The sequence below is a fragment of the Phalacrocorax carbo genome, chromosome 17 (genome assembly GCF_963921805.1).
Source record: "Phalacrocorax carbo chromosome 17, bPhaCar2.1, whole genome shotgun sequence".
NCBI lineage: Eukaryota > Metazoa > Chordata > Aves > Suliformes > Phalacrocoracidae > Phalacrocorax > Phalacrocorax carbo.
This window is the reverse complement of record NC_087529.1, coordinates 7,732,339-7,759,121: the sequence shown is the minus strand read 5'-3', so window position 1 is coordinate 7,759,121 and position 26,783 is coordinate 7,732,339. Positions and strand designations below refer to the sequence as shown.

General features: G+C 41.9%; 2 protein-coding genes across 5 annotated transcripts in view; one reads left to right on the top strand and one right to left on the bottom strand.

The window, feature by feature from the left end:
• Nucleotides 1-15: 15 nt before the first annotated feature.
• On the top strand, nt 16-7,763 carry PIMREG (PICALM interacting mitotic regulator). 2 transcript variants are annotated; one of them, XM_064468290.1, is made up of 6 exons: nt 16-127; nt 1,529-1,848; nt 2,716-3,047; nt 3,874-3,969; nt 4,800-4,846; nt 6,178-6,266. In XM_064468290.1, the coding sequence occupies exons 1-5, from the start codon at nt 31-33 to the stop codon at nt 4,828-4,830; spliced, it is 876 nt and encodes a 291-aa protein (XP_064324360.1). In that variant the 5' UTR covers nt 16-30; the 3' UTR covers nt 4,831-4,846; nt 6,178-6,266. The 2 variants fall into 2 exon arrangements, with proteins under 2 accessions (XP_064324360.1, XP_064324359.1); XM_064468289.1 differs by lacking the exon at nt 4,800-4,846 and having other exon boundaries at nt 6,178-7,763.
• A 2,116-nt stretch (nt 7,764-9,879) lies between these two features.
• The window catches only part of PITPNM3 (PITPNM family member 3), a 143,062-nt gene continuing 126,158 nt past the window's right edge, over nt 9,880-26,783 (bottom strand). For all 3 annotated transcript variants that reach the window (XM_064468278.1, XM_064468276.1, XM_064468277.1), the window contains 9 exons: nt 25,889-26,083; nt 25,099-25,247; nt 22,328-22,444; nt 21,525-21,641; nt 18,609-18,757; nt 16,445-16,594; nt 15,402-15,585; nt 14,874-15,002; nt 9,880-14,482 (listed from right to left, as the gene is read on the bottom strand). In XM_064468278.1, the coding sequence (XP_064324348.1) occupies nt 14,174-14,482; nt 14,874-15,002; nt 15,402-15,585; nt 16,445-16,594; nt 18,609-18,757; nt 21,525-21,641; nt 22,328-22,444; nt 25,099-25,247; nt 25,889-26,083 (1,499 nt within the window). In that variant the 3' untranslated portion in view covers nt 9,880-14,173. The remainder of the gene's footprint in view (nt 14,483-14,873; nt 15,003-15,401; nt 15,586-16,444; nt 16,595-18,608; nt 18,758-21,524; nt 21,642-22,327; nt 22,445-25,098; nt 25,248-25,888; nt 26,084-26,783) is intronic.

The window sequence follows — 26,783 nt, the reverse complement described above, 5'->3', positions numbered from 1 at the left end:
GGGAGCCAACAGACGGCGGCGGCGGCACCAATGGGGGCAGGCGGGGTGGGCGGTGCCGCCGTTCAAACGCAGCGGCGGCAGCAGCGCGAGGAGACTCCTGTGGGGAGGCGGCCGCTCCGCTCCCGCCGTGAGTAGCGCCCCGAGCAGCGGCCGCAGCCCCCGGCCGTGCGAGCGGCCCGAGCCGCCCTCGGTACCGCCCTTTGCGCTCGCTTCAGCCGCCCCGGGCGGGCGGGGGGACTAACGGGGGCGGCGAGGCTCTCCCTGTGCCCCCGCGGCGCGGGCCCCGCTCCGTCAGCCGGTAGCGAGCGCCGGGACCGCGGCCGCGGGAGCCCCGTCCCGCCCTGCCCGCCCAGCGGGGCCGGTTCCCTGGCGCCGGAGCTGCCCCGGCCCTGCCGCGGGCTCTGCATGAACCGGAGCCGCCGCCTCGTGTTGCGCGATGCCGGTCCGACACCGGGTCGCCGTAACCCGGGGCGGCAGCTAGGCCCCTCGGGGCGCTTCACCCCAGTAGAATTTTTCTAGCATGAACTAATCCACAGTAATTAAGTTTGTGGAAAGGCAGCGGGATAAGCCGTGAGCTAGTAAGAGAACTGACTGGTTGCCCGATTACCAGCCTTCCCCTGCTGCCACACGCAGGAAGGCATTAAAGGCGTTGATGTCCCAAACACCTTCAGAATTAAAAAATTTCAATAAGCCTTATTGCTTTCTGACACAAGTAAGGATACTTGTGAGAGATGGAGACAATTTGGGAGAGCAGAGGTAGTGAGGAACATGAGTAGGCCACCTAATAGGGGGTATAATGATGGTAGGGACACCCCCAGCTTTTTTTAACAGTCATCTGCAACAAAATATTGGCAAAATTAATTCACTCTCAGTTCGGATTGCTAAAATACATTTGCATTTCAATTGGTTTTTAGAAGTAGTGCTAGCATTATCCTAGCTTGATAGCTAGTGAAAAAGAAGAATTTAAACTATGTATATATATAGGTTTAAATTGTCACATATCATACAGAGAGCAGACATTTTAGCCCTTCCCACCAACATCTTCCAGTAACAATCCTGTCTGTTTCAGGACTTCAGGACTGTGACTTCTGTGTGAGCCTTTAGCCAGCAACTCAGGCCGGAGAAAATAGCAGTGGTGTAAACTTGTCTGGCAGTGGAAGGCTGTTTTGATTAATGAAGGGAAAAATTTGGGATATAAGACCTTAGTTGGAGACACCAACTAGAAACTTGCAGGTACAGAGCATTCCACCTTGCAAGGTGGAGTCTTGCAGCTTACCAGGGTCTGATGTCCAGTGCTGGAAATGCAGTACAAGACTTCATGGATATGTGCAGACCTAAATAGCTGTAGAAATCAATGCTGTCTCCTTCAAGCCTCCAAGTAAAAGTCTGCTCAGCTCTGACTCTGGTTTCAAGCAATTGTAACTGAATATACTGTGTCACAATTTCCATTTCTTGTTTTTTTGTTTTTTTTTTTTTTTTTGCACTGCTCTGTACCTTGTCTAATTCTTGCTCGTTCTGATTGTTTTAGAAATAAGGTGGACTAAGAACTGGAACAAGATGGCGTCTGTACTCCAAAATGTCAAGGCAACAATGGCCTGGCGGAAACACCAGCTCCTAGCTGACTTTGATGAGAACGAGAGCCCTGTACCCGACAAATTCAAGAGAAGGGCTTCTTTGAGTTCTCTCAATACCATCCGCATGTCTCTAAGGAAGCGAGTACCCTTAAAGCAAGTACAGCTGAATTTTCATAAGACCCCAACTTGGGAAAGTCTGGAAGCAAGACAAAAGTGCCAAACTCTTCAGAATATTAAAAGAACAGCAAAAAATGCTTTTGGAACAGTGTCTCAGGTACTTTGCCTTTGCGGTGGAGTGTGGAGAAAGTTTAGGTTTTTTGCTTCAACTTCAGTACTAAGATTTCTGGACTCTGTAGGGAATGCCCTATTCCAGAGAGCCTGTCCCACACACTTGCGCGCCGTAGTGGTCGTCTCATAGCTACTGACTAGTAAAATCCATAATATCCTTGCATGTATATAACAATGCATGTATAGTAATTTGCACGTATAGACATGGAAACTATGGATCTGGCAGAACAGGGAGGAAGGTGAGAAGAAGAAAGATAAGATGTAGTTTCATAAAAACTTTTATTACTAAATAAATGCTTTCCCCCTACTGTATTTCATCATGTACGGCAGAGCAGCCTTCACAAGGAGGAAGGTGGGTAGAGACTGCTGTTGCTTGCAAAGAATTGTTTCTGAGAAATGTCTAACGCTTTGGATTTTTTATTTTTACTCCTTTTCCTGTACCTGTACTATTTATCGGCATGTGTTTCATTATAGTCAGTCTAAATTTTGACTGACAAAAACCACTAGAGGGCAGTAGGGCAGCGAACAGGAGCTTGTGCTTCTCTTTGGTGGAGGCCTCTGATTTTAACTGCATCAATCACGTTAGGGAGCCCAGCTCTTTCCTGCGTTAAGAGCAGCAGGAGCTCTGTTCCAATGCCTGCCAAAGTCCTGGATGAGCTCCACGGACTAGGGGAGCAAATGATTCTTCCAAAGCAAATGGGTACAGGGCACTGAGAAGCATTCATGCTAGACTAAACCTGATATGAGAATGAAAGCTAGGGATTCAGCTCAAACATTCCTTGTCTTTCTGATTCCAAACTCTAGGCTAATTGAGTTCATTTAGCATAACGCATCTGTCTAATGGTTCTTTCAGAAAATACAGAAGTCTTGCCAAAGCCCAGTACACTCGATGGTTACCTGTCCAGCTGAATCCGTCAGCAGAAGCTGTGCAACCAGTTCTACCAAGCAAAGAAGTACCACACCTCGAACCCCTCGCCACAAGAGTGTTACTCCAGCAGCCAGTTCCAAAGGCACGCCAAGGTCGAGCAAAAGAGCCTTGCTTGGGCCAAGAAGGGTGTCAGAACACAGAGAATGGAGGGGTTTCTCATCCTGGCTTGGTAAAGATGCTGTCTCTCTCCGGAGATCAAGAAGAGCAGCAGCACTGAAGAGCCCTTATTCATCACCCACTCCTGCCAGCAGAAAGATGTAAGCCATGGTCTTTTGTAAACCTTATTCCTTTTTTTTTTCAATTATTATTACTGTGATTAGAGCATCTTGTAAGGTGAAAGACGAGGTATGACGGTTGCTATCCTATTCCCCAAAAGGCTGTGCTGTTTGAATAGTTAAGAAAGACGCCAGAGGTCCCTGTATAGACAGGGACTGAGCACTGCATGAAGCTGAAATGTGAAACTTAATTTTGTGCTGTGACAAGAACTTTTGAAAAATCACTGTCCCACTGGGTGAGTTTACACCATGTTTCTCAGCACCAGTTCCCATCTGACACTAGAGGCATACCCGAGTTCTTTGCTGATGCTGTTCTGGTAAAGAAAAAGGCTCTTAATGCATCTCACCTCTACTTAGCTCTAACTTTTCCAAAGTTGCTATTTGTATTGCAAAGATCCCTGGAATAGCTCCGCTTATGCTGAGACCTTTATAGAGAGTAGAGGGATTCTTGCCTCAAAGATTTCACGCAAATTAGATACAGGGTTGTGAGCTGGGGAAATATTTCATAGCGCATGCATAGGTTTTTGTTTTGGTCAAAGTCACACAAGAAATGTCAAAGCTAGGAGCTGAATCCAAGCCTCGTTGAATCTGAACCCAGTGTCTGAATTGGAAGATAGCTGTCTTGGGGATGAATGGAGATGTGAAACAGTTGGTCAGTGGAATTAAGAGCATGATTGTTACAGCCCTAAACTTCTCTGGGTGAAGTCTGGAGGTAACTAGAGTTGTTACTGCAGGGATAGAGGCTTGCGTAGTGTCACCAGTTCAGACTGTCCTGTCTGATCTTTAGTAATGACCATTCTGTTTGCAGAGAGTTTGACCGTGAGTTGGAGCTGGTCTCCTCAGGGATTTGCCAATTGAAGGATATCTCCCAGACATTTGATGATGCCATTGTGCAAGAGGAGAGGTAAATATCACTAACTGTCCCTCAACTTCTAGCAACAGGTTACCTCCAATTGCAGGCTAAGTGATCCCTGTAACTCAGCATGAGGAATAGCTGCAGAACTTTCTTGGCTATAATGTAGCAGAGCCTTTCTTCAAGACACCTGTGCAGATCAAATCTGCGGTTGGACTTGCAGCTTCTAAAACCTGTTAAATGCTCTCCTTGTCTTCAGGTTTCTTGCTGTGGAAGTCAGATTTTTCCCAGGAAGAGCCTACCTTTGACCTTGTGTGTGAACAGCACTCCCTGCCTCTGTCTAAAAGCAGGAAGGAATCCTATTGCGCTGACTCAATAGGACGCATTGGTGCCTGCACAATTTTAAGAAAATCCTTTTACTAGGTAGTGTTGTGTTCACAAGTAGTCCATGGTACCCGTAACTCAAATTCAGAGGATGCAAAAGCCTCTTACACAACACCTTGGTTAATCCATGAGGTTGTAGGCTGCTGTGCTGGTAAAGGTTATGTCATTCTGAATTAGACTTATTAAGACAGTAAAAACTAAAGGCCAGAAGTCTTGTCACAGGGCAATTCCCTAGACCCTTCCCTCTCTTAGAACACTCGATGTCAAGCATTCAATAATTAAATGTCAAGCACCCAAAATCCTCTAGAGAGGGCTTAGCATTAACTACTTTTATGTACAAAGAGGTAAGGGCTTAAAATCCTACATAATTCTAAAGCTTCAATTTTTACCAATGGGACCATTTCTAGATAACCATAGGTTAAATCCTGTATTAAGTTAATGATCATATCCATTGAAAGTTCACTAAATCTCACTCCTAATATTCTCCCATCTGTTAGTGATATGACAGTTTCTCTCATTCGTAACTGAAGATAGTATCAACCAGGTAAAGTAGTTGTTCACTTACCTTATCTTATACCTGCATGCATCTGTGGGGAGAAAACCTGCTGTTTGGAGAGAGGAAGGCTTATTAACTCATGCTTCTTTCAAGTATTACTATGCGGAACCACAGGGTTCTTCCCTCACGTTCACCGTGGCTGTCTGCTACAGCACATCATCGTGCAGTTGTAAAACTTCACCTCTACATTGTGGATTAGTGAAACCTTGTGGGTTCGCAATGAACCATAAGTTGGGCTTCCATGCAAACAGCAGCTTTTCTGACCCCAGACCAGAAAACTACTGGTACTAATGTCTTTGTCACTCGACCTCAGTTCTCACCGGTTACTAATGAAGATCACAAAGCATGACAGAACAAACTATTACCCTGAGCTAATTTTACAGCCTTTCTTTCCATCCCTAGCACTGTCTTAGCAGTTAAGACGATGCTATCACAATAACAGCAGTTGATACCTGTATTGCTGGCATTTTTAAACACAGCAATTGTACCTAAATGGATGGGAACAGGAATTCTTTGTTGTAAGTTTCTAAACATCACTTCTAGTGTCAATTCATTGAACCATTACCAGGTAAATGCCTCTATTACCTTCACTGAGATCTGTACTGTGACATAATATCTTAATCCACTGTGCTGGAAGTGTTCCTTTTGTTAAAGTTACATCCTGAATACTATGTCCTATTTTAGCAACAAAGATAGGTGTAAGAAGTTGATTGCTGTAACATTTCAGGAAAAATGAGAGCGGTCGCAAATGCTTGACTGAAGCTTTAAACAGTGGTGCGTTCCGCTTCCACTAAGCGGTTTGGTCCAGTGCTCCTGCACGTGTAGATGCGTACAGTGTGCCCTGTCACTGGCTGGTTCGCAGGTCACCTACTGGAATAATTGTGAAACAAACTTTTTTGGAGGTGCCCTTACAGTGTTGTACATGACTTTCTGTTCTGGTATCCAACTGCCACAAGTTCTAGTGTTGCAGCTCCCTTGTCGTCTTTTCCATGGTGAAGCAAACCTTGATCTCACACTGTTTATAGCTGCCAACACCATGTATTGTTCTAATGTTTTTCATTTCAATGAATTAGATTCTATTACAAGAACTGCTTCTGTTCCCAGTTGAAGTATTGCAGTACTTAAGTTGCGTATTGCCGTTTATGCTCGCTGAAGGTAACGTTTTCTTGCTAGCATTTAGAACTGTTGCACAGTAGAAGTGTACAGATCCCAGACCTCTTCCTTGCTCCCATCTCATAGTTTTCCAGCAATTTGCGTGACAACCGGTTAGTTAACCTTACTGACTTCATGCTGCTAATGGCAGTCTTGTTCTCCTGCAGGCAACACGCAATATCGAACTACTACTATCTAATGGCACAAAACTTACAGTCTGCGCGTCGATCTCGGAAACTTTCTCAAGCTATTGGAAGGAGAGCAAAGAAACTCCATCGAGTACTTGGTACCTAGAGAGAGATGGCTGTAACTATTGTTAGTTTATGAGCATATATAAAGGAGAGCTCTGTGTAGCACTTGAAAGAGTGCACTCTGGACGTGGAACAAGCCATTATGTTTTATGATCTTTCTTGACAAAGCAGCTCAGGACTTCCCTTCCCTTGCTTTCTCTTTTCAAACAAACAAGAGAATCAAAATTGGACCATCTTGAATGTGGCTTTCGTAGGGCAGTAAGTACTTTCAAACTTCTGTTGATCTGACCAGTAGGAAGGGCTTATGGTGGGTGATCATGGGTCATAGTAGTATTTAGACTGGTATCCAATTGCCATGAGTTTTAGTATGAGTCCTTTGCATACTAAAAGTACTGGTCCATTATTTTGAAAGCCTAACATTTTTTTTCTGCATATGAACAAACCCAAAGTTAAGCATCATGTTTAACTGGAAGTTAATGAAGTGGCTTGTTGAATTCTGACCACAACTGACATTCCAAGGCAATGGGTTGCTGTGGAGTCACGCACTAGAGAGGAGCCACATTAGGTCCCTAATTCATGGCCTTAAGGATTGCTATTAGATTAGCCTAACTAATCCTATCTTAAGTGTCCGGGTTCCAGACAAAACAGAGCAACTTTATGTAATTTCTTGCTGCTGCTTTAAATAGCAACTTGGTGATTGAGTTAAGCATTACTTTTGTACTACAACATCTGTCTTTTACTTATACACAGACTACAAATTACTTTTTACAGCCATAACACTGGTTACTACAGTTAATGTAAACTCTTACAACTACTCTTATTAGCTAATACCACAGTGCAAGTATTTTATTTGAAGTATACTAAGCATTTCATACCTGTATTTTGCTACTAATAACTTTTTTTAAAAAGTAACAATCATTTGACAAGCCTTTTTTGGTAGGTGATGCAGTTCAACAAAGTTTAGTCCTTCAAACTAAAGAAAAGATTTCTCAGGCTCTAGAGTTCAACACCAGGGCTGTTTTCCAGCTGGTAGCAGCTTTGTGCAGGCTTCTCAGATTACATTCACTCCAAAATGAACCTTCAAAGAAAAGATTTGGGAAACTTTGCGCTGCTTGGTAATTTCTAAGATGCACATGTAATTTAGTAAAACTGGAACTACTAAAATTTTAATAGTATTAAGTATAAATATGGGCAGCAGTCATGTTCAATTCTGATTTATGTGTAAGTACTGATTTTAAACTTGCTTCTGATTTTTCTTTTTTCCTGTCAAACTAGACTGTTTTGAAATATTGAAACAGTTAGTGAGGCCTGGAAACATGAAAACAACCCTGACCTCTAGGCTTTCAGATGACTGAGAGCTTTAGCTTGTGTTATTTCTTGATGTAGTTTTTGTATGGTGTGTCTCGTTTGTTCTTTTTTGAAACTCCCGTTCTGTATGTAACACTAGCTTGAAGTTATTCTTTGCATGTACTGAAAATACTTCTATAAAGCTTTCACAAAGATGATGTCTCATACTGAATTATTTTCTTATATGACTTCAAAAGGAAGGAGGGTTGGAGTTTTGTGAAAAGTCAACCTGCAATTTAAGTATTATTTCAGATAGTCAGGTGTATTAAACAGCCTCTACTTATAGTATTTCCACTGGCTACTAGGACAGGTGCAATGGTGATCTAACACTTCCCGCTTCACTGGTAAGAATAATCAGTGACACTGTTTGCTTAAAGCAAGGAAGGTTTTATTTAAGTGACTGATCTGTTATAAGATTTTAAAAACCAGCTCACATCAAAATCTATACCAGTTGTAGAAATCTTACTCCTTATTTCATATTAAGAAATTCATTATTGTACATTTTTGAATCTTTACAAGGCAGCCATAAGAAATATAAACATTTGTCACCAGATAGAACCTTCTCACTGACAAACAATATTTAAAAGTATGCACTTAATAAAACTATAGACTGAAAGAACATGTACAATTTCAAGTTTATAGAATCATAGGATGGTTTGGGTTGGAAGGGACCTTAAAGATCATCTAGTAAGCTTCCTTGTATGAATTCAGTTGTAAGTGGACTGCCCCCTTCCCTCCCCCCAAAGAGAAAAATAAGTTATGCAGAAGGCTTGGGGTTCTGAGACAGGACTGCCATTCTGGGCCCTACCCCAGTCCTCCCAGAATAACCTCGTCTTTAAAGCTTGCAATCTGCAAACGGTGTTTCAATGTTGTACTCTCCGGTATACCATCTCCCAGCACGTCACACTAAACCTGCCCCCCTCTCTCTCTCCCCCACCTAAGGTCTGTACATCCTTACAAATGAGAATGAACTGTCAAATTTGTTTCATGTTCCCCCACAATTATACCCCGTTTCAAAGGTAGCTTATTGAGATAAATACAAATAGAGGTGAACTGTAATCCCCTTACCTTGGGCTTGAACTAAAATGAGGGAAAGAGGAAATACCAACACCCGACTCCAATTCCAGAGTCCATGGCACAGGATTCTAGCTGCTCCAGGCCATTTCTTATTTCTGAAAAAAAGAGCTCTTTTCATCCAGAAAAAGGTGTTTTTACCTCATTTTTTTATGAGGGACTGAATTTAGGATCATCTGTAGGAACCTATATTTATACTTGGGTGATTAAACGTCATGGAAGTCAAATTACCTTGTTAAACCCACAATTTCTGCTGAAGCTACGAACACGGACCGTGAGGAATCACTGCTCTTAGAGAAGCTGGGGAGGTTAGTTGGGAAGTTTTGTGTTTGTGGGAATTCTATCCTGTACCAGCTCCAGATGAGGATGGAAAGTGCCCCTTCCCCTCCTGCATGCCTGAAATGAACAATTCAGTGCAGAAATCCTGAGTTCAGATCCCACGTTTCAAGCTCTAATCAGAAAAACTATGAAACTGCAGTGTACAACCTCCTCTTCTCTCCATTATTAAGCCAATGAGCTTATTAAAAGGTGCCCATTCTCCAATCATCTAGTACTTTTATGATTACTCACCTTCTGTGGCTTACATGCAAGATGGGGGAAAAAAACGTGGGGAAAGTCCTGTCTGTTCAGTAACAATTGTTGCACTTATAAATTTTAAAAACTGAAAAACCTACTGATTTCAGGTACTATTAAAATTCTTATAAACAAAGTTTTTAGCAAATTGAAGCCAGGAAACAGTATAGAAAGAAGGAAAAATTTCTTTTTTTCCCCTTCTAAATTTATTCTGTGAAGTACCTGATGATACTATAGATCAAAGTATTGAGGATTTGCTTAAACACACATCAGTAGTGGCCCAGCCTAAAACCTGCAATGTATAAACGGGACAACTCGTTCACTACTAATGGCAAACTAAGGCCATTTTGCAGAAGGGTGGAGCTTCCAGGTAAGGGGTCATTGTTCTGCTTATTTTAATAGTAGACTAAGGTGTGTGGTTTTTTTTTTTTTCCTCCTCTGGTTTACTGGTAGTTCCATTTCTGCATAACCAGTGAAAGTTTTAACTCTATTTAGAAGCGACTTCCCTAGGTACTAGAGGAACAGGTCAAGTAATCTGTAAGAATTAAGACTCTATTTTCATGTAAACAAATCAAAATGGCAGCTCTCATGAACCCCAATGAACAAGAATAATTATCAATGCCATGTCCTTTTTACACATAACAAAATTTTATGCTGAACAGATATAAAACATGCCACAAAACTAAACAGGAGTACTTTGGTCAAGCAAGAATCTGTTCCAAGAGCACTAGTGTATGCAAACACTTTAAAAAAAAAAAATAGTTATCCAAAATAAGCAGATTTGGATCAATATCACTATTCAGGTCTGTGGAATATTCTGCACTCTTTGTACAACAATATCTTTTTTCAAACTTACCTAACTAGACAACAAAATTGAATAAATGTGATTTATTTTTTTTTAAAAAAAGGTATATTGGTTACAAGTTTGCTGTGAAAGCAGAACCGGAACTTCACTTAAGGTATCTTCCAGTAGCTACACACACATACACACACACACACAAAACACCACAGTTGTGAAGGTGTGCTTTCACAATATCTCAGATAAGTCTACCACTGCTATTAATCACAGCCATTTTTTTTTACAGAAATTTAAAACTGGATCCATGTCAACAGGGCAAAAAAGTAAATGCTCCCAGCTGCGGCCTGCTTTGCACTGACGTGTACGGCTGCCTTCGCACCCACTGGATAACAGTTCTGTGTGTTAGCTTCACTTATGCTCCCTCCATTCTGCAGGTTTAAGGAATGTGCTTTTCTGTAACAGACTGGAGGCACTGAAGGTGCTGTAGCTACTGACGAGTCGAACCCGCGCTCCTTGGGCGCCCACCATTCCCGCCCGACTACTCTGTCCCTTTCCCTTCTGCGGACGCTTTAACGCTTCCGAAGCCTGTAAAGTTTCTGTAAGTGCCGACCGCGCAGAGGCTGCAGCGCTGAGGGCTTGCAACCCGAGAACACCACGACTGTAGGATCAAGCTTATCCTCAGCAAATGGCCTGCTTAGGAGGACTGATAATCCTTCCGTGAACTCCAGCTGCAGACTGAATGCCCGTGAACCACTGCATGTGGTTTCATGTGGACAAAGTGTATAACTAAAATTCTGACTAGAAGGAAATGTTTTAAGAGAAAATGCAATTGAGAAATTAAGCTATAAAACTAGTGATTCATCACGGCAAACCTCAGGGATCACCCCAACCGTAGCTGGTGGGGTGGGGTGGGATGCAAGGAGAAAAGTCTAGTGGTTCAGCGTAGATGAGGTCCCCAGCTATTGCCACGGAATATTTGTTGAGCTGCCAGCCCAGCTGTGAGATGTCTAAAATCACACTTGTCTTGTTCACACTCTCAGTTCCTACGGAAGCTCTACCGTTTTAGAGGCAACTGGCTAGTGCTTTCCAAACAAATGCCTCTGATGTTTCAGATCAACTCCTAATTAACCCAAAGCCTTAACCTCCAAGCTAATACCTGTATCACTCTTTGGCAAAGCGCTCAGCTGGAGGCATGTGATCAGGAGATAAGCCATTCTATCCCTGAGCAATTAGTAGTGTTGGAATTCTGCAAAGGCCATGTGAGCTCTCATATATTGTAGGAAACAAAGTTAGGGAAAAATATTCTCAGCTTGATTTCAATACCATGTGTAGAAACTTGGAAATTGTTACCACCCTAAATCATGCACACACACACACTTGTTTTACTACAATTAGCTCATAAAATTCTTAAGAGAAGCCAGCACAGTGACTACTGTAAAGGTGACCCAGTTATTAATAGAAATACACAAAATCAGTTTTCATGACATGGTACCCTGCAAAATGACACTGTGTCAGCAAGAGTAAAAGACAGGCCTTAACAACCTCGGAGGTTTCTCTAACCTCGTGCTCAGAAGCTGGTTCCTTTAATACAGTCACAGAATTACACACGGATCCCTCTTTTGAAAGGGAGCAGGCCTTTCTACTACAGCAACTTAAAGTGAAAAATAGATTTTGGAGTCTCTTGGATGACAGAGGTAGATGGCTAAAGCAACATCAGCTTTGAACTGTACAGCAGGAACAGTGACTACCCTCAGGAGACATGCTACACAACACCCAGTGCTTAAGAACAACTTTGCAATCCATGTTGCTTTTAGGTCCCCTCAGCTGATTTAAAATTTGCCTAGTGAGTTCCTCCCTCACAAGCCCTGGATTCCCACGCCTGTTTAAAACTAACAAGCAGCAGCATGCCAACAGCGAAGTGACGGGAGGGAGCTGGAGTCCGGCGTACCTGTGCAATCTCCTCCTAGCTGCGGAGGACAGGAGAAATGAATTACGTGACTGGAGTTCTGCCAAGGCAGAAAACAGAATAATTCCTCCAAGCTTGTGGGTTAAAGAACTAGGTGTGATACTACTGGGAAAGCATTTGTAAACCTTAAGACTGCTTCAATGTAGTTTGTGGCTATCTTTCAATTAGGTTTTGTAGCTGGCGGACTTGGTGACGGCATAAAAGCCCAGGCCCCTGTAATGTAGTTACCTCCTCCCAATTAGCGTGAGCTACCAAGCTTTTAATATCTTTCCTAAATCTTCAGCAAAGATTACCTCCTCCCTTAAAGGAGGAGTTATAAAGAACAAACTACTGATGTGCCAGAGATCTTCCAGGAAGTTTGAAATAGGTAACTGACGATCTTGCCAAGTAATGTCTAAAAAAATAAATCTAAGATCTCCATTTATAAGCTGCTTTGCTGCCTTTTAAGGCAAAAGCCACATTACTATGCCCTTCAAAAAGCACACTGAAACTTTTGGGTGAATAGGGAGTATAGACGTAGGTTTACTTTTTCACTGCTTAGTAGTTTTCCATTGCATTTCTTGTTTGCTTTACATGTCAACTTTCAAAATCATTAACCAACAGACTCACTGAGAGACTGTTTCTGGCCTAGCTACAGGCTAGGAAAACCTGGAAGTAAGGGGGTGTGTGGGGGATGGACCAGGAAGGCACACCGCCCTCTCCACCCCGCTCCCTGAAATTAAAAGCAAACAATCAAACAAACCAACTTGAAAAAGAAATCTATTGGCTTCAAGCTTTCTCAGGGTCAATAGCCTGGTTTTAACTTTTAAAGAAAAGGTTTTTTATGTGCACTCGAAACTTCGTTGCAGGATTTAAAACACGCTACAGTTCAGTCACGAAAGTTCTGGGTGAATTTAGTGCAGTGGAAGCATCTGCAAACTGCTACTACGTTAAACCAACTACAACACTTTGGAAATATTTCCACTTAGGGGAAATTTCACACATTTCACTTCCTGTAGGTTCACTGCGAGATCCGAGAGAAATTTAGATCAATAGGAAAAAATCTATTTGGCACCTGTAATTTGGCACGTCCATTCTTTGAAGCTTAAATGCTGTCGTTCTGAATGCTACAGATTGTCTTTAACACAGCAGGTGCCATAAAGCATGAGAAGGTAAACAATTTACCCATAGGAATTCCATTACTTTTTTCCTCCTCCAGTTTAAAGATTCTAGTTAGAATAACGAAAAAAGTGATTGCTCTGAAGTTTGCAGATCCCTTAGCAAAAAGGGCCCCCTTTAGCTTACCACCCTTAGGATCTGTCTCTTGGACTGAGATGATCAGAGCCATCTCCTTACTCGGAGTAGTCCACACATTTTGCACAGTCACCAAGTTCCACAAAACAACATGTTCTTTGTACACTTGCACATTACCTTGTATACAGCAACACTGACTGCTTCAAACTGTGGCAGACACGTTTATTCTAACATGAAGTTTTTATGATTTGGTTCATCAGTGGAGTTCTCCCATTCACTTGATGTCCAGCACCTCACACAAACACGAGTGCCCATGTTGGGGTCTGCTGACCAACACTGTAAGCTGAAAGGAAATCTTGGGTTTAAGGCACCCAAAAACATCTTGCTGTACACATCCTGACCACCCGTTATTGTAGTTCCCACCTCTGCTTCCCTTGCAAGTGTATCGCTTTATCAAAAGTGAAGTGGAAACAGATACACAGATACAACTATTTAACCTTTAACGTGTAAACCTTCTCTGTAACCTATGGGACCTTTCATACTGTTTATACTGGTTTGGGTGCAGCTAATTAGCCGATACCACAATCCTCCTTCTGGGTAAAATCACCCTGTTACAGCTTCTTCTCTTATTGCACATTTTATTACATCTGTTGTAGAAAATAACCAAAGATATTTCCTTTTGCTTTGATGTTATAAGCACTTGCGATAGTTTTAGATTGTTTTAAAATTTCCCAATAAACGTGTCAAGAGGAACAAACTGCAAGTTCCCCAGTTGGTGTAAGAAGGCAGATTCCAGGGCAGGGAAGACTCCGAGGTACAGGTTCCCCTCTACATCTTAGTTTGAAGCTGCCTAAATATTACCTTTGAGGCATGCCTACAAGTTTAATGGGGTGCACCCAAGATCTATATTCCCAAGCTTCCTAGGGGACAGATTCAAATTTGTGAACTCCACCTCGGACCCAAGCAATGGAGGGCAAATGCCTGTCATGATCTTTGTCTGATTCGGGCTGGCTCTGGGCACGCTCTGGTTTGGGGTTCGACGAAGGTGGGTCAGGTTGCTGCACAGACATAGTCCTGCGGAGGTGGTTTCTCTTGCGCAAAAACTCAGGTTGGGAGTGGAGGCCAAAGCTGCCTTTTCTCAAGATCATCCGAGAGTTGTTCTTTTTGGGTCGTGAGTGGAGACTGAACTCCAGCGAGGCCAAGTGGGCTGCATAACCTTCACTGAGGAACTGAAACAGGAAGGAAAGAAAGGGAGTGACAAATTACTGCTGTCTCAACCTACGAGCCCTATGAGGAAATAAGCTCTGATATTTGGCATCCCAGTTAGATACCTACAGAGTACTAATACTCCTCTTCCCTCACTTTTTTTCAGCGACATGTTCCATTTTGTCATTCAGCAATATGTGATGCAATCACTTGCAGATACAACCTATGACCACTCCATTCTCTTTACTATTCACCCTGCCAGAAAATGCCGTATCTGAAACCAGAACTGCCCTTCTTTCTCTGAAAGAGTCTCTGCTCTTTATATTTATATGTGTGTGTTTGCCCATGCATTCACACGCGTGTGTTTCCTTGTTCCCCCTGGGACTTCCTGATTGAGCAGCAAGAGTTACTTACCTGACACTGTGCCTGGTATTTCTTTGTTGGTCGTCCAACTATGTAGATCTGGGATGGCGACAGAGCCAAGACATTGTACACAGAAATATCCTTCATGGAACCGTATGCAGCACAGATTTTGATGTGGCACTGAAACAAACATTACTTCCAAAGTGACCGCTCTATTGAACACCATGCACTACAAGGATGGCACTTGTTTTGCAATGAAGCAGCAGATGAGTTCATTGTTAACAACCTCACTCTGTAACCACAGAAAGCTAAATCTGTCTGCCTGCATGCCAGCGAAGACTACAGATACGTACACAGGAAAGAACAAGCAGTTCATTTATTTATTTGTCATACCAGGAGGCCCCTTTGGATGTTTTATCAGCCTTCCTTGCTCTTTAAAAAGTGAGAAATGAAATGAGGAATGGCAAAAAGACTGTGATGGCCAGTGAGATTTACTGTTCAAGGACGGGAGATCTCTAACTTCACTGAATGACATCCTCTGGAAAAAGGATTTTAAGGCTATAGACAGGGGTCTAGTACCTCTTGCATGAGATTCCGGAGAAAAATGGTCTTTTGTCGCAGTGGGTCATGAACAAGTCCATCTGAGAAGAAGATCATCCCTTGTGGGAAGTTGTGTTGAGACAACCATGAAACCACACGCTGTTTTTGCATATCTGGACGGCCAGTAATATAGATAATCAGATATCCCAGGTCCTGCCAATGCCTGTCAGAAACAGCAGATAAATTACCTAGGTGCCGAAAGAGAAACAATACCCACAGGTCAGGTCAGCATTTCTTTGCTCTGCACAGACCCAGTTAGAAGTTGGACATTATCCTTCAACAACTGGAAACCAGCAACCTCTGTCTCTGATCCTATCAAGAAATGAAGTAATAATGTCTACATCTTGAGGGAGACGGAGGGAAGCAAGAGAGATTCTTATACAATGCATTATATAAAATGAGAGCTATTTAAAAATGTATTTTCAATAGACCTTGCTACACATCAAGTCCTGCTACCTTTGAAACCTTTAAGGAGATTTCCCACCATTTCAGCTGTAAGGAGTGGAAAGCCTTGAAAACTGACATCCCTCCATTGCCATTCAAGTTCCAAAAGAAGAGCTGTCCAGTGCAACATTAACAGACTTGCAAGAATGTATAAGAAGGCCTTTTAATTTTTCCTCCTAAAACCACTCTTGCATTCATGGCGCTTGATACTTTTGATGGAGACGTAATTCCTTATTTGAAGTTAGTGAAACATGAAATTCACTTTGCTAATCACAGTAACACATGGAATCATTATTAATTCACTGCACACACTTTAAGGCCATATTCCCAAGAAGCAACTTTTAACCTTCAGGCAACTTAAACTACAAATCTGGGAGCAAACCATAGCGCTCTAAGATTCCTCTGAAATTAGGCAGACCTGATGTCCAAGCAAATACAGAAATATATCTGCAAAGAATCCTGGCCTTTAAAGAATTGTTTATTTAGGAAAAACCCCGCTATTCTGCTCTGTTCCTTCCTATTGTGTTCAAATAGGAAAGTTTGAGATCTAAAAAGTGAAGTGTGCAAACCTCACTTACCTGACGACATCAACGGCGCCAGCTCGGACTTTGGGGTCGCTTCCCATAATTGAAACACTTGCTGCAAATGAACCATCAATGCTGAACACAACACATTCCATTCCTCGGGGAAGCACAGTCAGGTAACTTGCCGCACTGCTCTGGTCCCCTCTGGAGTGTCAAAGCAATACATGCATTTTAAAACCAAAATATCAGAATGTATTTTGTGCATGCTCTAGTTAAGACCTGAAATTAGATCTGTCTGGATCTAGAGCTTTAAAAATCATTGTCAAGTAGGGCTTCTGATTTCAGTCCTACGTAGGGCAATTAAAACTTACACTCTTAGGAAATAGCTTTCCAAAGAGAAATTTGGAAGCTGACTTTAATAAGAAATCACATGCGTATAAGCACCTAAAAGAATTAGGAAAAAAACCCAAACCAGCCTGAAGTACTCAGACTACTACTCAAACATGCTACCTGTCTATACATGTCTCTATATAGCTATATATGTACTCACATAAGACATGAACGCTATATATATGCACACATACCTGTACATACACGCATAGCACACAGACATTAGCTACATTTTATTTCTGGCAGTCTACAGTTACTGGCAAACGATCAGCTATGACAAGGGAAGAGTTGATACACATCTTTTACTGGCATGTTCTTACACAAATCAGTTCTCCATTAGATAAACATTTGGTCATACTACCATTACCCATCCCTCCACCCTTACAAATTACAATGGGAATGCCAATCCAGAAAAGCCAAGACAAAAAAAAAAAGGCCACCCCAAACCAAACCTAAACCAAAAGAGAAACGCGATCACAGATGGCTTTTCTCATGGAAAGGCAAGTGAAATGCAACCTTCTCCTCATGATGCGTTTTCCCTGAGAAAGATGCTAATAAAGCACAAAGTGATGCAAAGCTCTTGCCATCTCATGACCTCACGTTCCCTAAAAAAATAATGTAATCTGAAGACCACATCTCCTTTTCTCTAGAAAGATATTTACTGTATGATCTAGAAATTTTTATCTGGTGATGAAGAGTCTTACAATACGTGTGCAGAGCTTAATGAGCACAGACAGGACAATTTATTTCATTCCTATTTGCAACTTACTCCTGCAGTCTAAAAGCCCATGGGAGCTTAGCTTCCGAGTACACCTTAATTCGCTTTTAAGTAACTCTCTTTTCTTGAATTGTCTGTTCCATTACACTGAGGTAAAACATTTCTTCCTCCTCAGTCAGCACTACGTAAGATTGTAAATTGACTTTGGACTTGGTTAAATGGCAGGTAACAACACATTCTGTTTCTGCTAAATTCATCCCACTGATTTAGCCTCCGAAGCAGGAATCCAAAGGAAGCTGTAAAGCTACTTCCTAAGTGGGTAGGCAATTTAATTCTACATGCAGTATTAAAGTAAAACTCTGCATTAAATCAAACTTGGCTATTATTAAACATAAGATTTTTTACAAGCACAGCTACCCAGTCCTGCACCCAGGCCAACAAATTTTATTTCACACATCCTCATCCTTCATGCTTTGCATAGCACAGAGATATTTAAGAAATACTGGAGAGCAGGAGAGCTGATGGATTTTACTTCAATGAACTGTTATTTTCAGGTGCTGGGGTTTTTTGTGGGGTTTGTTTTTGGGTTTTCTGTTGTGGTTTTTTTGTGGTTTTTTAAAATTTTGTTTTGGTTTTTTCTCCCCTTTCTTTTCCCCATTTAGGATAAGCATGGTCTTGTACAGAATTAAGGTAACTCTTTTAATCAGCCTGACATCAGATAAACAGGTGGCTGAGAGCAAGGCAGTATATCCTCTGCTATTAATTTCCATAAGAAAAGCTTATTATCAGTCTGAAGAACACAAAGCTATACCCTTCAGCAGTCTTTTCCCCAATGAACAGGCTGCAAAATATGCCAGGTCATACATTCTTCCACAAGAAGACAGATTACAGTCATCCAGTCCCCATATTTTGCAAGACCAAGTGCTCCAAACTGGCCAGTAAACAGATGATCACTGCTTCAAACCTAAGCTGACACCACAGTGACAAGACCAAGAAAAGATAACTACCTGACCAAAATCTCCCTCCACACCTGCTTCAATCTTACACACCTCAGTGTCTTCCTGATCACAACCTCCCATCACAGCTGTAGTTCCAGCTTGGAGCTATTACCTGACCACCATTTTGATGGGATACACACCAACCCTCAGTCTCTTCTGTTTGGGTATGTTGTAGGATATCCGGCCACTGCTGTTGGATATCTCCGTGTCAAAGTACACCCACCTACCCGAAGATGGCTCCGTCATTATGAAGATATCAACCTGCAAACCCAACAAAACAGTCAGCTAGTGTGGTGGTAGGCAACACCTCCATATTTACAAGGCTGCCAAGCCTAGATCACATTGGTATCTCCAACTATAGCTCGTACTAAAAGCTTACAAGGAAGATTGAAGTAACTTCAAAACTCAGTAAAGGCTTCACAGAGTGTCCTCTCAATTAGAAAATCCTTCCTAACACACAGCACAAGAGTTCTTTGCCTTCACCATTTAAAGCACCCATCTTAGCACTGCAGGTGTCAAATGAGGCTCAGAAATTTGGCAGGCACCTTAAACTAGAAAAAATGATCATTTCAGCTTGCAGTGTATATTACATTTTTGCATACTAAACCTACAAAATGGAAAATTCCATCCGGTTATTAGCAAAATGAAATCTTTCTCACATCGTAACCTTGCCTACAAATGCAAAACCTAAACACTTCAAATTAGCAAGATTTTTTTCCAAAAGGTTTCATCAATATCATTTTCTTAAATGAAATATTTCATCAAAATTAACATAAAGTATATGAAATACTTTGTTTGACTTGAAGTGGCACTTTGTAGCAATAAGTACACCAGTAAATCTGAGGGAGGTATCTGCAGAGCTCTCCTCCTGTACTCATTTTTTACAGAACTTAGGCATACAAGGTTATGTGGACTTCTTCAGTGATCAACATGCAGCCAGATGCTCTATGAGACTGGCCAGCAGCTTACGAGCTCACGCTGTTTGTGTGGATATCCTTGCTAACTGCAGATACACAATATTTCTTGGACATAATGACGTTACCTGACATTGGGATGTAACTATAACTAGTGCTGAATTTATTCTGAACTGATGAATTTCAGAACTGAATTTTTCTGAGGGATGAGCTTTGCTGCAAGGGAAGAAATGACAGGTATTGCTGAATGAAAAGTGTTACCAGGATCGAACAATGGATTCACTCCTTTCTTCTGCTTTTTGACTGCAAAGTAAATTCACAGTTTGAATACAGATGTGTACCAACTGTCTCTTTAAAGTCTCCGACGGTTTAAGTAGGAGAAAGCTTCACTTTGTACCCTAACAGATTCTGAATTTCCAACTTCCAAATGCACCATTAGCGAAGAGAGGGCCAAGGAAAACATTTTTATGATTTGCTAGGGAAAACCCAACTTCCTTCCTACCTGCAAAGGAATATAAGATCTAGCAAGAAACAGAAACATTTTATTTTGAGAATCATACTTCTGACTTCATTTTATTCAGCCATGCTGTTCTTACCTTCTATTCTTCCCCTTTAACAAATTTTCTCAAGTCGAGCCATTAAAGACGGGCGCAGGGTGTGTGTGTGCATGTGTGTTTGTGTAGGTGTGGTTCAGAGAAACTGTTCTGAAGTTTGCATTGGATGTTCTGAAAAATCTGCACAACTACAAGCCCTTTCAGATTAACATTTTCCAACATCAATGAGAAAGCTACTAGAACAGCATTCTGCTGACTGTGGTCACTGAACTGTTCTGGCTCAGGTTTCCCTCTCCACATCAAAAGATTATGAAATATAGCCCTTCAGAAGTTGCTTCAGATCCTTGGAGGGACAACATACAAGTGTAAAAAAAACACAGATAGCATTTCTGTTAGCTTTAAACCCCACAAAATTAAAATGAAAACCTTCAGTAACTCATCACTGAGTGTGGAATTCTCCCCAGTGCAATAATCAGTAACAACCTTAATGTTTTTACTTAGCAATTTCTTTCAAGAGGTTTTAATGACAGGATTCTATTCAGTACCCAAGCAAAATATGAATCTGTTTTACCACTGTAGAAACACAGCTTATTGTTCATCCCTACCCTTCTGAAATGGGAATATGACTTCAAGGCAACCAGCTAGCACAGAATAGTCAGTGTAGGGAGAAAAAAATATTAGACTATAATGCCCGGAAAATAATGGGCTAAGTAAAATCCCAGAGACACACGTCTGGCCTCAGGAAAAGCACTGAAATGCTGAAATGTATCTTCAGCCTAGTTTGCATTTGCACACTAAAATGAATCCAGTCTACAAACCTGTAGAAACCCCAACAAGCCCATTTTAGGAATTATTGGGAAAACACGGGCAGACTCCAGGACTGATCCTTGTCTCAGTGAAAACTGGCATGTCAGCATTTCAGTTCTACCCTCCAGCTCAGCAGCACGGCTCTGTTAATTTCCACACAAATTCTTACGCTCTCAGTGAATATGAACAAATGTGTTCACTTAATGCTTGGCTTTGTTAGCTGTAACCCTGGCTACTGCAGACAGCTTTAGGAATGACAGTTCCAATCGTGTCACATTACTACTTAATTCTAAACCTAATCTTTACTCTTCCATGTATAAGAGAAACAGCAGCCGCCTAGCCTTTAGAATCCCTATTCCTTTATCTAGTTGTCTTACCTCGATAGGACGATATACATTTTTCTTTTAGTGATTTGCCAACCATTATAAAATTCTTTTTCCTCCTTGCACAGAAAGTTAATTTTCTCCAGTAGGTGGTACAATCGGATGGCAGGTTCAGAGATCACTGCGCAGCACACTCCTCATTAGCCAGAGGAGATGGGCAGCGTCATGTAAGGAGGATGAGAGCTGGGAAAAAGGCAAGCTATCAGGAAAGCCCACTTACAGCATAGTTTTGCTGAAGTGGTGGGGGCTAGTGACATACCTCCCCTCACTGTAAGGCTTTCTCTGGTACTATACACATGTGCTACATTCAACAACTGTTTCAGTAAAAGCTGGTTCAAAAAAATAAGGAAACTGATTACTCAGACTTTACCTTTTCACCTGTTAAAGCTACCATGTCCAGAGGTCCATACATAAAGCGCCCGACTAGTACCTGAGGACCATCTTCTGCCGCAATGACGTCATTAGCTCGGTGGTTGGCAGTCACGTTCTGAAATAAGAGCAGAAGGTGGGAAGGGTGGCGTTTGCTTTTGTAACGAGGCTACTGTCTCCATTATGTTATTATGGACAGTGACACAGAAACACAGTCCTGGACAGTGTGTCTGAGGTACGTCACAGCGCACCTTAGAGTGCCTCGCAAACCCGTGTTCCTATTTCAGCTGGAGCCTGGTTTCCAGGAACGGTGGGTTCCTGAAGAGACTGTCTAGTGAGAGGGCTCAAGATGACCAAGTAAGAGGCCATTTAGGGGAATGCCAATTAGCTTTCACTTCAAGTGGTGCCATAGAGTCACACAACTGTACGCAAGAAAGACACACGCCTCTTAATTGACATTAACTGAAGTAGCATCTGAAGAATGAAGAAAATATTTTTTCTTGAGTTATGGATTCATCTAGCATAGAAGAAAATAGAAGAACAACCTCTTTGCTTAACTGAAACTTAAGGCCCCTCTGTTATTTAAAGAAAGAAATATACTTTCTCCCAAATTGTAGTGGTAAGCCAAGAATAAATTGTTCCTATTCCCTAACTGTTAATTTGTTTGTCTCTGGATTACATTAGCAGATTTCAGCTCTTTAGTAATATTCAGCTATGTAAACCCAGGCTTTGGGAGATCAAACTCCATTTAAATTCCCACCAAACCCAAGTTTGGCTGCCATAGATATTCAGATTTATACTTACTCTCAATTTCACATGTGTCCTTTTGCGCAGCCATTTTTCTCGGGGATTGGAAGGACTTAGTGTTGCTGGATCCAGGTTGTCATTTTCCTTGAAATTTACGTTTTCATACCTCATCACCTGAAATTATATTAGTATTTCAATAAACAGTGTGGGGCTTGAGAAGTCCTGGTACTTGGCAAAGGAAGGGAAGGTACACTGCTGCCCCAACACTGCCGAGCCAAAAGCACAGTGAGTAGAAAGAGGTATAGGCCATATATTCACCTTAGTTGTACAGACAAATAAGCTGCTTTCACTCTGTTGGCCAACACAATCTCAAGTACTTAATGAACAGCTTTTCCATTCACAACAGAGCTTAGGATGGTATCAAGTGACAGTCACATTGTCTGCTCATGGTCTGCAAAGTCAACAAAGCAGCTTAAGACCACAAAAGTATTTTTGATGTCCTTTATGGGGCAGAGATCAGATTCCTGACTCCATTCATATTGATTTGTTATACATATACCCAGACAGAATGGTTCTTATCACCTTTTGGATATTACTCACAACTGCAGTAGGTGACAGGCTTGGGATTTGGCTTGTGGCTAGTAACATCTGAAGATAAGAGGACTGTAATTTGTGAGCATATGTCATACAAGCTAGGCATTCTTACAACCTAAATATCACACGCTTACCAGGAAACATGCATGTCCAACCCAGATTTCAGGACACAACGCACAGATTTCAGAATCTGTGGGTTATGCCCTGTTTCAATTGAAACCACAAGCCCTGTCTTACTGAAATCTGTGGGTTGCACCCTGGGATCATGGATAGCTGAATGAGAAGCAGCTTAGTCTGTCTCTTTTACAAGCTAGCAGAGAAAAGTTGAACAGTTGGTTTTCCTTGCTGAAGCTTTCCGCCCTGGGTGCCCTCTCTGGAAGAGTGGCCTAGAATCCCTTTGAAAGATGTCTCATATGAAGTTCCTTGAGTACAATCCTGCTGCATTCAGCCTTAGCAAAGTGGTTCGCTTGCAACAAATCATAGTAATGCTGAGAGGTCAGTTTGTTTTTTTAAGAAATTGGCATAAATTCTATTCACTGGAGGTCATGTGCAGGGAATACAGGCGACCACAGTGCATTCAAGAGCCAATAGCTTTAACCTTAACCCCCAGCAAGGGCAGAATGCCCAGGATATGCTGGAACTAACCAGTCCTTTACGTAGTGCTGTAAGCTCACATATTGCTTTACAGGCACGTTGCAAATGCTTGAAGGGCTAATTAAATTCTAAAAGCTGTAATGCACATACAAGGCTAGGTAAGACACAACAATGCAACTTGATATGAATGCAGAGAGATAACAAGTAGAATAAAGCAGGAATGATTGCTAACAGACAACTGGGCTCAGGGATGCATTTGAAAGGAAAGATGGGAGAATGTTCTGAGGGATTCAAGATAAAACACATCCTAAGAGAGAAGATGAGATGACAAGAATTAGAAGAGAGCTGCAAAAGAGAGGAGAAACATCTGTGTACAATTATCTAGGGCCCCTGAACAGAAAAAAAACAGGGATGTGCATCCTGTCACTTCCAGTAGGAACATCTCCACTTTGGGATGAGCACCAAATAAGATTCCTGTTCTGGAGATTGTTCTCATTCATGGAAAAACTCGTCAGCAACTTTGGCTTTGCCTTTATTAGTGATGCTAGAGATAGTTTTTTAAATTAGCTTTTAAGATTCTGCATTTCTTAATGATATATTTCGACTGGAATCAGATCTACTAAAGGATGCTGTGAAAGGAAGGCAAGAGGTTGAAGGACTCATAGAATTTCATCAATTAAAAACAGCAATCAAAAACTCCACAAGTAGTGTGGTCACCAGCCAGATCGGCCGCTGCACACTCCCCTCACAGGCTGCCATACGAAGACGGGGACTTGGTACAGTTGCGCAGTACGACTCAGCAGCAGTTCTGGACTGGAGGGAACTCAGCCACTGAGCTTCCATTCCCAGGAGCTACCAGGTGAGCCCTCAGGGAAGCAACATCTCTGACACCAGCACTGGGAGTGCAGTTTTCTGCATTACTGTCTCTGCTGGTTGCCTGGCAGCAGCTGTTTCATCATTCACTGGATGTAAAAAACCACCCTGATTCCTGGGTTAATCCAAATTAAACTGATGGTGACTGGTTTTTGGGTGAGGGTCACTTATCCTGCTGGTTTCGCATTATCCTGAAGTCACTGCAAACTGCTGTCTCATTACTGACACAGTAGGAACCAAGAGACCCATCACATGACTCAGAAAAAAATTCTGAGACAGAGCACGCAATGCCTCAAAATACCCTAGTATTGCTACAGGAGAGACTTGATTTTCTTATGGGAGCAGTACTTTCAAACCGCTGGTTTATTAGCAAATGTATGCTAATAATTTGATCTTTAGTAGGGAAATACATAATTAAGTAAGGCTGGAGATGGCATATTCCTTCAAAACCAGGAGAAAATTAATACATAATAGGGGGTTATACTGATCTGGGCATGGGAGGGGTGAGTAAGGTGTGCGTGACAGTGCATTGTCCCAGTCACACAGTCAGTAGTAAGACCACCAGCCCGCAGTGCTAATGGGGGGCTCACTGTCCCCTTCACCTCTCCAAGAAATCCTTGTGTCATTCCTTCATCCAGCGGCACGTGATGCAACCTCAGTTCGCCATCTAACTGAAGTTACAGATTAAAAGACTGATCGCCCTTGGAAGACGCAATCGACAATCACAAGGTTATTTGTTGCAGAGGAAAAATAAAGAGATCGATGACCTGTCTTAAAATGAAGGCCACAACGTCCGTTGATTCCCAGTAGCTGGCATGGAAGAGATGCGGCAGGGCCACAGTTGGAAAGGCTGTCAGCACATCTGGACAATACAAGGCATAATCTATTCGTTTTGTTCCCCACCACTTTGCAGTAACTACGAGAAACCCAAACAAAAGAGCATCACATTTCTATAGGGTATCTTCATAATTTAGAGTCTGTTAAAGGCATCTCTCAGACATAAAAGTACTGTTTTCACTGGCTGCATCATCACTTAAATGTCTGCAATCTAAACAGTTCTATTGGGTCCAAGTTTTGGGAAGCAGAAATCATCTCAGCGTGATTCCCATTGCTTCCCAGTGCACGGAAAACGTACAGTGAGAGACTAGTACTTTCATTGTCACGTTATAGAGTAAGATTGGCAAATGGTTCCCAAATAGTGAACAGAATATTGATATATGACTACAGTCTGTAACAGGACAAGATAATGATTTATGGCACTTTTGATTATGGGTAACAAATCTTATTTATCTATATTTCTTCATGCCTGGAACATGCTTCTAAACCCATTAGTATGACGCCCTTAATGACTATTTATGAGTGGCACCTTAATATAAAGCTGTGACTTCACTTCTATTACTTTATCTACTTAATTACAAACAGAAGAGGAAGCTAAATTGTGTTATTTAAAATTGCAGCAACTCAGGCTGTTCTCATTCACCCCAAATTTCCAAGCAGGTAATTTTCCTTTTCATAATAGGGAAGAGTTGTTGCCATACAGCACCAGGCTTCACTCACTGTTGGTGAGGTATGCTGATGGCAAGCTTTCTGTCGACCCTGAGTTTTCACTGTTTGTGCTGGCCAAGCTCAACTTTCTTGTTTGTCCTTGTGGTTGATCAGCTGTGTTTGGAGATCCAGGACTCTCCTGAGAGAAAGGGATGTTCAAAGAACTGTTCTCAAGGAAGAGAGCACTGTGGTTGTGGATAGCATCACCTGCAGGACACAGAAATTAAAATAATAATAATAAAAAACCCCAATGGGATTAACAACATGGCTTTGAAACTTGTGTATTTTTTTAATAGAGAGCTAATGAGCATTTTCCTGAATAATAGCAGATTTAATGACCATGGATGAAACTCACTCTGAGGGAGGACAGCATGAGACAGCATGACTAAATAAAGGAAGCACATCCTACTGCCATCAAAATGCAATAGCAGCTGGGTGCGTTTGGCCAAGATCTTCCAAACTGGGTAGTGATGCTGGAAGGCTATTTTACTTCACACTCAACCCCATCTATTTTAAAGTCATTCTCTGAGCAAAGGTACACAGCTCTGAGAGTCTGTGATACTTCTCTTGTCCTCTTCCCAACATGAGCAAAATGACTTTAGAAAGAGAGCCTTCAGCAAGGCTATCTACTGGTTTGCATGTTTCCAAATGGAACAGAACTCATTTATTCATGCCACCCTGACAGATGAGCTATGGGCCGTGGCTAATGCCTCTACTGAATGAAACAAAGCACAGCCTTCCTCCTGAGGTGTTCTGAAACATGTAAGAACAGACATGCATTTAAATAAAAGCATTAGTGACAATTTTGCTTGAAGCAGCCAGCATATCCCTCCTGTACCTAGGAAAGGCAGAACCTCAACTGAGAGACAGGATGTACAACAAAGTGCACATCAAAAGCAACTGGCTC

Excerpts from the sequence above, each read along its gene's own strand:
- PIMREG (XM_064468289.1), top strand. The coding sequence starts at position 31 with ATGGGGGCAGGCGGGGTGGGCGGTGCCGCCGTTCAAACGCAGCGGCGG. Across the intron at positions 128-1,528 it reads GCGGCCGCTCCGCTCCCGCC|AAATAAGGTGGACTAAGAAC; the intron begins GTGAGTAGCGCC and ends TGATTGTTTTAG. Across the intron at positions 3,970-6,177 it reads GCCATTGTGCAAGAGGAGAG|GCAACACGCAATATCGAACT; the intron begins GTAAATATCACT and ends GTTCTCCTGCAG.